The sequence below is a fragment of the Seriola lalandi genome, unplaced genomic scaffold (assembly GCF_002814215.2).
Source record: "Seriola lalandi dorsalis isolate HSWRI2012SDOR001 ecotype SW California unplaced genomic scaffold, Sedor1 jcf7180002054556, whole genome shotgun sequence".
Lineage (NCBI taxonomy): Eukaryota > Metazoa > Chordata > Actinopteri > Carangiformes > Carangidae > Seriola > Seriola lalandi.
Window position 1 is genome coordinate 1,220,624 of NW_019525109.1, and position 12,617 is coordinate 1,233,240.

Below are 12,617 nucleotides of genomic sequence, written 5' to 3' on the forward strand. Positions count from 1 at the left end.
CCTCCCCCACCACCCTCCCAGTTGAAAAAGAGAGCAGACACCAAACTAGCAGCAAGCAGCTGTTTCCCAGCTTAGTGCAGGGCTGGTGATTTACGAGAGGAAGTGCCTCGTGGTTCATCTTTGACTTGAGCTGTCTGTAAGGGCCAAGACTAATAGGTGCTCTGCTGGGAGTGTACAGCCACCACAGAGACGCATACAAACACATGGGGGGGGGGGCTACAGCGCTGTCAGAGGGTGGAGCAATCCCTGAAATGGAGCATCAGGTTTTCAGGAAAGTAGAAGCTTTCAGTGAGACAAATCCAAGACAATGCCTGAGTATTGTTGCACAGAAAGCAACATGGCTCACCTTGTTTAGTATATGAGCTCTAATGGCCCCAACACACCAAGAACAAGTATTTCTGTGTTGCCTCATGCCTGCTTTTTTAAAAATATGCACTTGAACACACCACAAAGATTACAGCTAACAGCCAGCAGCCATGCACATACATTATGCACCTGCACGAGAGTAATAACCAGCCTGCAGTCTGTGTTTGTAATCCAAAAAACATAATTATATCTAGTCCACCAATTTTCTTCTTCTTTGGTTGTATCATCCTTCCATACGAGTTATCATGTGTTGCAACAGTTTCACAATGCCCAGTGGGAAGATTGGAAGAGTAGCCAATGTTGCATTAGCCTACAGAGCTAACAGTCAAAAAAGGACAAATACAGTCACAGGTTGAGTTTGCTCGAATCAGTCAGGCTCAGTAGAGTTTTAAAGACACTGGTAAACGTCTCACATTTAGGCTCGTACAGAACTGTACTTTTTCACAAACTGCCTTCGTCGCGGTTATAACATGTCGCAGTTATAACATGCTAAACCGCGCACATGCTACCGATGGTCGGCAACAAGCTCTCAATGGCAACTGAACAACGCCGCGCCTGTTGGCTCAGTGTGTCCGAACCCCTCTGGATTTATGACTGAATGTGGACATGAGTAGTTACTGCCTGATTTTGCATTTTTGGCAGATGAGGTCCATTTTGTCTGCGTGTGTTTGTCTTAGCATTTCAGCTGTCTTCTATCTGACGGTCACAGACTCCTGCTACTAGTACTGAGTAGTATTTGGGAAAGCAAAGTTTCATACGAGACGAAACCCAGCAGCCACATGTTGTCTTGTGAATAACTACCAGACTGAAATTTAACAACTATGACACTAAAATCACAATAATAACCATGTGATACAGTGATGGGTTCAGTGCCGCCGCTTGATTTCCTCCCAGCCTGCGTTAACGACCTTTTCCTAAAGTTAGCAATGGCGGCAGAGTTTTCAAGACGGGCAGTCGTGGACAGAGGGAAATGCTGTAGCAGATTTACAGCCTTCGGGGGGACATGGGGTGGAGGTTGGAGGGAGGAGAGCTAGGATGGACATACTTCCCTAAATTATTCCTCATTCGCCAAACCTAAACTTAACCCAACCCTTCCTCTGTTCCTCCCTTCAGCACGTCTCCTTTCTCTGCCTCTATTTTGGCTCATTCACAACAGGGGGAGCGAAAAGCTATTGAAGCAATTCTGGGCTCATCCCAGGAGAGCGAGACGGGCCTGTTGAAGGATGAATCCTCCCGAGCTTTGAGTCGGGACATGTTTTGTGTCAGAAAATAACTTGAAATGCCCTCTGTCCAGCCTTGGGCCAAAATATATAGAGAGGATGTCCCGAAATATAAACTCTCCCCCTCAACTCCTCTCTGTCTCTGAGTCCTCTCGTGCTGTTTGAGCTCGCAGCAGAAAGTCTGGTCTGTGTTTTGAATTAGTTGCAGCCGTGGAGGCCAGAGTCGGACTGGTTTTAAACCGTATCAGCTCCTCCTCCCCGGTAATGTCTTCTCCAGGGGGGCGGGGCCAGGAGCGGAGGCAGCATTTTATGTTATTTTTGGCCGGCTGCTCTGAGGGCTTTGTAAGAAAGCTGGGGGAAATTCTCAGCATGGTGGTTTCCATGTGGGGAGCAGGATATAATAGGGATAGCTTCAGCAGACAGACAGACACATACACACACACACACACACACACACACACACACACTAGATCTGGGTCATATAACTGGCAAATAATTCATAGTATTGGTTTTAGACTCGTTGGAGTGCCATATATTGGCACATGCGGTGAATAGTTTGCGAGGATTTCCAGGGGTGATGTGTCACCTGACAATGACCCATGTTTACACTGCAAGAAATATGGTTCTTCCAGGATTGATTGCAGGCTAGATTCATGTAGAGCAGTTTAGTATGGGCAGAGCTTCCCATTGACCAGATAGGAGCATTGTTTTGTTAGATTAGAGGTTTTTTTTTGATTGAAGTGACTTTGAAGGATGGCAGCGTGTCAGTTGGTCGGTCACCACTTTATTCCAGACTAAAATATCTCTGACTGAGTGAATTGGCTAAAAAGTTTGTACAGACTTTCATGATCCCCAGATGATGAATCTTAACGGATCGGCACAACACTTGGGTCAAACATTCGTCTCTTTGATAGATTTTCAAATAAGAATTCAATCCACCAGCCGTACCATTAATAACCAACCTGCTCCAGCTGAGCTACACCCTTGTTTTTATCTGGGGATATTTGAGTAGCTGGAATTAAGCCTCTCATCTGTTTTATGCTTGTCAGGTGGAATTGTTTTTGTTTAGTTTTTTTCCTCATGAAATGAAATCACATCAGCACAGACAAAAGGGGAGCACAGAAGTCTCTTAGCTGCTGCGAGCTGCTGGCAAAGGCTGACCGCGTAAAATTCAGCCAACTTTTCTTTGGCAGACAAACTTGTTGACCATCGATACAAGTTTCTATGACTCTGTTGACTCGCCATATGGTTCTCAAAGCAAGATAAAAAACAAAGCATAACTTTTCTTTCTCAATGCAACAAACCATAACTGAGTCAGGAAAGACATTGTGAGCACAGCAGAGCTTTTGCATATAACTGTTAAAGGAAATCAACTCATTGCTGTCCTTTAGAAACAGCCAGCTCTGCTTCTCTCACACATGCACCTGCGCCCCTTTCTCCAGCGGTGACACTCATCTCGACTATCTCATCCATATACACACACACACATTACCGAGATGACACGACAAGACAGCAGAAGTCCCGACCTGCCTATCAGCTGGCACGCCGCGACACCCCACAGTGTCTGACCCCCAGCGTGCCTGTCTGAAATCTGTCTGTCTGAGCGCTACACAGCGGCGGTCCGACTGTCTAGTGTCTGGCCAAGGTTTGAGTTGGAGTAGAGCCCTGACAGCCTTTAACGGAAAGGGGACAGGATACTGTTCACACATGCACACGCACACACACACACACACACACACACACACAAACACACACACACACACACAAAGAAAGGTGGAATGTGTCGAAAGTGAGATTGAAGGAAGGAGGACAGGTTGATGGGGGAGGGAAGAGAATGAAAAGGAGGGGGAGAAGACTCGGGGGGGAGAGGCCAAAAAAGGTGATACTGCATAAAACTGTGTTTTCAGACTGCAGGCTTCCTAATATAAAGCCGTTCCACCACCTTTATCTGAAGCATGAAACATCTTTATTGTCATTGATTTATCGGTAAAGTAATTTATCAAACAAAAACACCAAATATTCCCTTTGTTCAGCTTCTCTGATTTATTGTTTTCTGTTTTATGTCCATTGGAAATTTAATATTTTTGGGTTTCAGCCCGTTGGTCAGAAAAAACTGACTTTTATTGTGAAAGACTGAGGTGTTTGTTATATTTTGTCCACCCCCTACGTGAGGACGGACTAAATATCGTTCACATGAGGTTCAACTGCATATTCCATCACAGCAAACAATAACTACTTGACTTGTTCGATAACCAGCCTTTCCAGATGTCAGCTGCATTGACATCACTCGACACCTGCGTCACCATGGTAACCTTATTAACTGGAAATGTTATAAATAAATGGGATCACCATAGGCAACACATTCTCTCCACTTATGTAGGTGGCCAGTTTAATTTTAACCCTAAGCCTGACTTAAGTCTTAGGTCTGATGGTTACTACATTATGTGGCTGCTGCAGATGTTTTATGGCAGATGTTTTTATTAAAAGTTAAACTCAGACACACAATGATCCAAATGTGGATCAAGTGGCTTGAAAAACAGAGCTCACACTTCCTGTTTTCTCGATCAGAGCTGCACCGATGCTTCCTGTTTTTGTTTGTCCAATCATGGCGTCCTCTCACACTAATTATTTGTTTGGTGTACCCAATCAGAGCGCAGCTTTCAGCCCACATCCTGTGTTTGTTTGTCCCCTTCAGAACACCACAGACAGCTCATCCAACTCCTCCCAGAAGCTGGAGAGCTCTCTGCAGCCGCTCGAGTCCTCGCCCCTTCCGCAGAGGCACAAGTGCGTGATGGGACATCGCCATGACCTCCACGACCCCTACCGGCTCTCAGACCACTACTTCTTGGACCAGGTGCTCTTTCCAAAATGATTTTGAAACCATTACAGAGAATTACCCTTATTCTGAAAATATTTTTTCTGAATAAATTTGAATTTTTTCAGGCTTTTTATTTATACCAAACATTTTTCTGAAACAGTTTTCACTATGATATTATCATTTTTTCTCGTTTACTGCTCCTGAACAAACAGTGTTAAAGTTTTATTCTGTTTTCCTCTCCAGCCGTCTCGGCTTCCCCGCCATGTCACTTTCCAGGAGGACGAGGAAATCGTCCGTATCAACCCACGGGAGCGCAGCTGGGAGCGAACCACAGAGCATCACCATGGCCGCCAGTCGGATCGCCCCTGGCTCAGGGGCTACGAGGACTACCGCCACGCCACTGTGCGGGACAAGTTCATCCAAATGGACGACTCTGAGTCCTACGTCCACTTTGCCAAGACGGAGGCACAGAAGCACGACTACACCTACCCATTGGCACCGGCCCTGTCGCCCTCAGACTCTGACCCCGCCCTCGGACCCTTGACCAATAAGGGCCATAGCGGCTCGTATCGCCATGGCTTCTCCTCTGTGGTCTCCAGCCAGCCCCGCTCTTTCCTTCCGAGCTCCTCCCCATCCACCAATGGCGGGAAGGGGCGGAAGGAGGACGGGATGGAGCGTGCACAGTGCGAGCACTGCGGCGAGGCCTTTTACATCTCCGACAACCGGAGAGGCCGGTGCCAGGATGCCCCGGACCCTGTGCGGGCGTGCATCCGGCGGGTCAGCTGCATGTGGCTGGCAGACACCATGCTCTACCACTGCATGTCTGACCCAGAGGGGGACTACTCGGACCCCTGCTCATGTGACGGGGGTGAGGGCAGCGGGGGAGGCCGACTCGGCACACGTTGGTTAGCCCTGCTCGGCTTATCTCTGGTGGCGCCCTGCCTCTGCCTCTATCCGCCTCTCCACGCTTGCCATCGGGCGGGGCTCACATGCGGCTGCTGCGGAGGCCGACACAAGGCCCTGAGCTGAGCCGGCGTGCTTGGAAACCTCTCAGAGGAAACGATAAAAACCTAAACCCAACGCAAGCACAGGGAAAGGGAAGGATGGGGAAGTACAGAGAGGACAAGTGGTCATGGCTGCTCGCTCTCTTGCCTTGGTTCCTCTGGGTTTGTCTACAAATTCCAGACACTGAAATAAGCCAAAAAAAAAAAAACAGTTGGTGCATTTTCTGAACGGCCTGGGAAGATAAGCTCCCCCTTACGGCAGACAGTTCTCTCACCTCTTCACATGGCCATTTCATGCTCTGTTTCTAGTGAGAGAGCACTCTTTTTCAGGGGGCCTTTTTTATAGCTGACCTATATGTCATGTATCACATATGCAGGTACTTTATACTTTGTACACTGACTCGGCGTCAAAGAACTTGAATTGTTTCTTTGTTCTCTTTTTTTTTTTCTCTCCTTTGATGTACGCGTGGCCATTTTGTTTATATTCTATTCCAATATCAGGCCCGCTCAGCTCAACTCCAGCTACAAGAAAGATCAGACACTACACCTCTTTATGTGTGCGCGAGTGTATGTGTGTGTGTGTGTGTGTGTGTGTGTGTGTGTGTGTGTGTGTGTGTGTGTGTGTGTGTGTGTGTGTGGACGGTGTATGTGAATGCTTACAATGTGCGCCGAGGCCTTTTTGTTGTCTGTACTGCAGCTTATAGTAAAGCTCATGTATATAGTCTACATAGCTCTCCACCATCAACATCTTCTTTGTTCACTGAAACAAACGTGGTACTCATCTTAATCTTCTAATATCCCAAAGATTCGTGTTTTTATCCTATTTATTTTCTCACTGAATTGATCTACCAGCAAAAGGGTGCTGGGTTGAGATTTGACTCACTGAAAGAGACGGTTTCTCAAATCATGCTACAACACTCTAGCGACCGTCTCCCCACTCCTTTCACGTTATTTCAAACAGTGCCTAAACAATTACCTAAACCAGGAACCCTATCCAGTCTTAGAATTACAGTAGTGTTTTTTGGCTCATTTTATTTAACATACACTTGAAGCAGAGTGAGATTTTAAGGCTCTGATTTCCTCATTCTTTGCAGAACCTCAGCCAGCAGTCCGTGTCACACCGAGGACTGAGAGATCATTCGAAGATACCGTTAAAATTGGTGCCTGTTATGCCTTAAAAATTTGGAGCCTGGCTCCAAACTTCACCCCTCTGAAGATGTCTGCTATAATAAAAAAGCGTGAGCATAGTTATGGCTCCAAGCAATCAGCCTCACCATATACTCCTAGACACTTGGTTTAAGCTATTTTTGTAATGAAAAGGAACTCTTTAAAATGGTTCTCATCAAGTGTGTAAACTATGGACTCCAGTTTGCCTGCGATGTACAATCAGCTCCCCTCCTGAAGCCCAGCGCTCCAACAGAGCCCAACCAGTCACATGTGGAACAGCAAAGTCCAAGTTTAAAACCATCACCATATCTCCTATATTGAGCAAAGATAACTATATGTTATTCTCATGTTGTTAAAGGAATAGTTTGACACTTATTAGAATTAGTAGTAGTAGAGAAGATTGATAGCGCTCACGTCTGTGTGCATTAAATACGAAGCTAACCTAGAGCCAGGAAGTGGGTTGCTTAGCTTAGCATAAACACTGTAAACGGAAGGAAGCAGCTAGCCTAGCTCTGTCCACCTAGCAGCACCTCTAAACCTCACTAATTAACGCATTATATCGCATTTGTTTTATCCACATAAAAATAACAAGTTGTGGTGTTACGTGAGGTTCGTTACAGTGACTGGTAAGAAATTGTCCAAACGAGATACAAATGAGCTTAAGAGGCGTTTTTTGGTTTGTTTATTCATTCTTACAGAGCCAGGCTAGCCGTTATGCTAAGCTAAGCTAAGCTAATCTTCTCTTGGCTGCCGGGCTCTTATCGAACTCTCAAACTATTCCTTTAAGGCCAAAATATTTTATTGTAAATGGGAGATAAACATGAGTAATAACTTGCTGAAACCACAGTTACATGTGACTGGTGCGCACTATTCTCCTCCGTACTAGAGCATTTTTTTTCCCTCCATGCCAGATTTAGTACATCACCCCCCCCCCCCAGAGGGAGTAACGTCAGATGTTTGACAACAGCTCAAATTAAACAAGAATGAAACGGTTCGACAGCCTGTTCATTCAGGATTGTAGTGGATGTGTTGATGTACAAACTCAGGCATTGGAGGCCAAAAAAACGCTGTCCTTGCTGTGTCACCTGCTGTTTGAGTGACATCGCAGCCGGCCAATCACGGCATCGGGGATGTGACCAGGAACACAATAAGCTTTTCGAAAAATAAAATAAATAAATCAATAAAAAGAAGCAGCACATCAGCAGAGTCCCTTTGGAAAAGAACAGGAGTCCAGAAAACAGCTGAAGTCCTGGAGACAAACATCCATCCCTGATTGTTTTGCCAAGGAAATGTCACTTACTGTAGTTGAAATACAGAATGCCTGAGGATGTCCTTTTTCCTTCCCTGGTTGTGTCTGTTTCATACATCCTGTCCTGTGTACCAGTTTGTATGTCCTTGGGGTGTGTGTGTGTGTGTGTGTGTGCGTGTGTGTGTGTTTATGCCACATCCTTTTCCCCTCTCCTGCTCCTTGATCCAAAGCTACTGGGATCAGCTGAATATGCTATCATAAACTAACACCTAGCCAGTATAATCAGATCCTTCGATGATGTGATGTATCAGGGACAGGGCCAATCAGATTGGAAAGAGTGTGTGTGTGTGTGTGTGTGTGAGCATTTAATCTTTTGTCTCTGTCTCATCTGGTGTTTGAGTGTGTTTTCACACGTCAGAGCCATTTACAAGTGCCTGAACGCATCTTCTGTATCTCCTTGTCTTTAAATTGAAAAAAATTTAAGAAATGACTCCCTGTATTGAATTAGACCCATTTTTTTACGCTTAGTATTTTTACCTCTGTAAAAAAAAAGAGCAAAAATTATATTATATATATCAAGTGTATGTTGTACATTTTTATTTCTATTTTGTTTTTTTAAAATAACTGTTTCTAACATGTACGATGGATGTAGCTCTTGCTTTCGAGAAGGAACAGGAAGTACTTTGTAGATACTGAAGGGTGGCCAGGTCTGTGAGAAAACTAAAGTGAAATGTGTGTCTTACCTTCCGCCTCCAATAAAATGAGAGAAAACAGTGAAACCACATTCGAGTCTGCTGCTTGATTTCACTCTTGGATTGAAGCGATTTCCTCATAAATATCTACTGTAAAGCAAGAAAGGCCTGTGCATGTTTCTTCTGTTACAAACCACAGATCCTCTCCTGTGTGCATCATCATTTACCCCTATGTTCCTCCCATTTTAGTTTTCTATCAGTGCATCCGATCAAATTTAAGTTCATTAAAAGGGGTTAATTGTAAGTTTTCTCTGCTGCCGATCGTAGTTTCTTGGCAGGAGTTATAATATGCCCTCTGAGCAGCGCTATGCTTCAGGGCCGATTGGAGGCAGCAGTGAGGTGCTATCAGAAAGTATTGAGACAGGCTGGGGCTAGCTGGTTAGCATGCTAACTTCAGTAGAAGAAAAGAGGTGGCAGAGATAAGAATTAACATTGGTGTTGCTTTCCACCTCTGGAGACACCTGTTGGTGAGTAAAGGAATGAAGTTTGATGCTGAACTCACAATGTTTTTTCTAGACAGGTAAATAAACGGCTTCTTATGCTAACACTAGCTATGTAGCAATAGCAAAACGTACAAATTGCTTCTTTAAAGGAACAAAATGCACCAAAAGATTACTGTAAATATACACTTACAAAAACATGACACTAAAAATATAATGAATCATTTACAAAAAAAAAAAAGGGAATTTACAGGAGAAAAACAGAGAATACACAGTAGGCTGTTAGCATGCTAATGTTTGCTAAGTAGCTCTAAAAACAAAGTACAGATGATCGCAATGTATGTAGACATAAAATTGCTAGGGACAATGGATGCCACCCATGACTTTGTGAGGAGATTCAGAGGATAGAAAAATGTCAGTCAAGGCCTGAAGTTTCTCATTATCCTTTAATAACTTCCATCGTTTGCTGCATAAAACTCTTTGTAAAGTATTTAATGAAAGAAAGCTCAAAGAAAAAAACCTCAGCCTAGTACACCATGTTTCATTCTCCTCAAGATGTCTTTCCCCGGCTGCCTCCCTCCTCAGCAGGAACATGTGATAGCCATCGAGGACGTCGAGCTGTTTGACTCAGGATGTCTCTGGAAAAGCATGTGGGCGATAATGATGGAGCGCGAGAGCAGGGAGGGGGAGGGAGAAAAAAGAAGAAAAAGAAGGTCCCTGAGGGCTTTTGGGGGCCTGCTAAGCAGCTCAACGGCTGCAAACAACATCAGTCCACATGTGCAAACATTTAAGATATCTGCTTGTGTAATAGGGTCAGCGTGGCCCCTCTCTGGGTGCACAGAGCACCGGCGTTCACTTCCCAGTGCAATTTACAGGAATGGGTGGCTTGTCCCACACCAGTGCTGTGGTCTCATGTCCAAAGATAGGAAGGGTTTTTAGGTGCCCCCCCCCCTTTTGACTGAGGTTCTGTCGTAGATCTGTGTTACTTGTGCAACTTTAGTGCTAGTCGTAGCTACTCTCTCAGGCCTGAGTTGCCTGATGAAGCCACACTGAGCAGAGATGTTGCAGCAGTTTAGCTTATGAGGAACCAGATAATTGTTTCAGCATACTTCATTAAGGACTGAGTTCAAACCCTGCACCTGAGATAAACCGTGTTAGACTGCTGAGGAAAACCTCTCTCTACCTCCACCCTGTGGAAAATGTTTTAGCTGGTAAAGGTTTGTGCAAAAGAATCTTGAAAACCACTGGTGTGAAAGGCAGTTTAAATTTTTACATAAGTAATACCAGATAAGAGAAGTTCTTAAGTACAAGTACAGTCCTTTTATGTCACATACGTCTTCAAATAGCAACTTAAAAGTAAATGTTGAAATTGAATTATATAAGATAGAAAGAAATTGTAGATGAGAGGGTTCTTCACCCGATGCAAGATTTTCATTTTAATGCACCTGTTTAAGAAAATTCTCTAAAAGTCTTTGAATAATTGAGAATAATCTCAGCACAAGGTCCATTTAGTAGCTATTCTGGAGCTTTTGATCATATCACATGATCAAAATGTTTTTTGTTTTTTTTGAGCACTTTGGCTTAAAAGCTGAGAATCAAAGTTCATTCATGACTAAAGTGCTCAGTCTAAACTGTGTAAAATTCACTGCCATCAAACTGAATCAAATCTAACTAATTTATCTCATAACAAATGTATAATCTGAATCTGCAGAGTCTGCCAGGTGAGTAAATGCAGTGTCGTGACTGTACCAGTAACCAGTGCAATACCAGAGTCAATGTGCTGCTTCCCACCTCTGTTGAGGCCAGTGTTGCCTGTTTGTGTTCGGATGGGAAGGAAACTTCAAACGGTGCATCAGAGGTAACAGTTCAGGGTTAAGAGGGAAGTGGCAAGAGTCGAGGGATTAAAATGGAACAAGGCCGGAAGAGTCTGGGTGAGATCTTTATTTCAGGCACGGAAAGAGAGCCTCTTCCTCTGGTGGCGCCAGTCCTCTGCCACTGTTCCATTTCCTCTTCCTCCTCCTCCTCATCCTCCTCTGCGACCGAGCCTCAGTCACCTTCATACCTCCATCCTCTCCTCTGCTAGTGATGTGTATCACTATCAGTGGTAGAAAACAGACACAGAAGATTAATCTGCAGTTATTTTTGACAATAATAATAATTTCAGTGCTTTTCCTTGTCTTACATAATAGTAAATTGAATAGCTCTGGATTTTTAGACTGTTGGTTGAACAGAAAAAAAGACTTGATTGAGACAGTGATTAATGATTAATCAAGAACATAATTGGCAGATAAATAGATAATAAAAATAATTTTGCTGCATCACTACAGAAAAAAATTGTAAAAACTTTGAAAGTCTTTAACTTGAAAACAACTTCACCTTCTCACTCCTCAGATTTTTTCTTTTTACATTTTATTCCAAACCGAAAAACGCTATAAATAATCTGTCAGTTGCAGATTTATCTTTGAAATGGCGACTTTCGAATTTCCAGGAGTAAAACCTGTGTTCATATAAAAACCCTGGCTTCATTACAATAGATGCAAACAGGAATAACAGACATTATTTTCTCTGCTTACGACAGTAACAAAGTCGTTTTTCCACATTGCAGAGCTGTGAGGAAATACGCTGCCGCACACATATTTTAGTGTTGTACTGTGGTACAGCTCTCAACCGCTAAGGCAACGAGTAGAAGGTAAATTAAAACATGATTATGAAAGTTTTCCAAATAACTTTTAAGCAAAATTATGAAAAGATGAGCAGGAAATATTTGTTTTTTAATTTCTGCTCCAACATGAAACCAGCATCTGGAGCATGAAGCAGATTCAAGAGAGGACACATAAGATGATTTGAAAATCAGCTCGGTTTGTGATTATTCAGATGTTTATCAGTCGTCTTTTACTTTGTATTAATTTGTTCTTCTCAGACCAGAAATAACTCACAGCTTCAGGTTGACTGACTGCATGTCAACAGGTAGAACAAGTTCTGACTGACAAAACAATCCCATGTCTCTCATGAGCTTTTTCTAGAGCTTTCAACTGTATCAAATGGTCTTCAGAAGCAGACACGGTTGTTTTGTGAAACTATATTTCCAAGGTTAAGAATGAACTTTTGAGGGTTTTTTTTTTCCTTTTAGGACAAAATGGATGAAAAGTCCTGAAGGTGCTAGAGATAAGTAATAAGCTCCCTCCTCTGATGTGGTACAGTTGAAAACCCTGGAAAAATTGCAAATTAATTGGCCACGATTTTGATCATCAGTCAACAGTCTCAGTCATTTTTCAAGCAAAAATGTCAAATATTCTGATTCCAGTTTCTCAATTATGAGAAATTATAGTTGTTCTGATTTATTTCACTGTAAACTGAGGATCTGTGGAGTTTGGCGCGTTGGTCCGAAAAAAATAAGACATGAAAACATCAATTTGGGCTCGGAGGAGATGTCATGGCCATTTTTACACTATGTTTTTTTAAAACAAAGTAAATCAATTAGTCGAGAAATGAATCGTTTTAAAGATAATTGTCAGCTGCAGCACTATAGTCCTGTAAAATGCCTGAATCATGGATCACTAAATTATGTATTCTGAGTGGAACAGGTCTTTTGATATCACTA

At 43.4% G+C, this 12,617-nt stretch overlaps 1 protein-coding gene across 1 annotated transcript in view; it reads left to right on the plus strand.

Annotated features, from left to right (window-relative positions):
• LOC111662004 (sprouty-related, EVH1 domain-containing protein 2) overlaps positions 1-8,608 on the plus strand; it is a 23,552-nt gene extending 14,944 nt beyond the window's left edge. The window contains exons 5-6 of the mRNA XM_023415730.2: positions 4,282-4,440; positions 4,648-8,608. Coding sequence (XP_023271498.1) covers positions 4,282-4,440; positions 4,648-5,433 — 945 coding nt within the window. The 3' untranslated portion in view covers positions 5,434-8,608. The remainder of the gene's footprint in view (positions 1-4,281; positions 4,441-4,647) is intronic.
• The last annotated feature ends 4,009 nt before the right edge of the window (positions 8,609-12,617 follow it).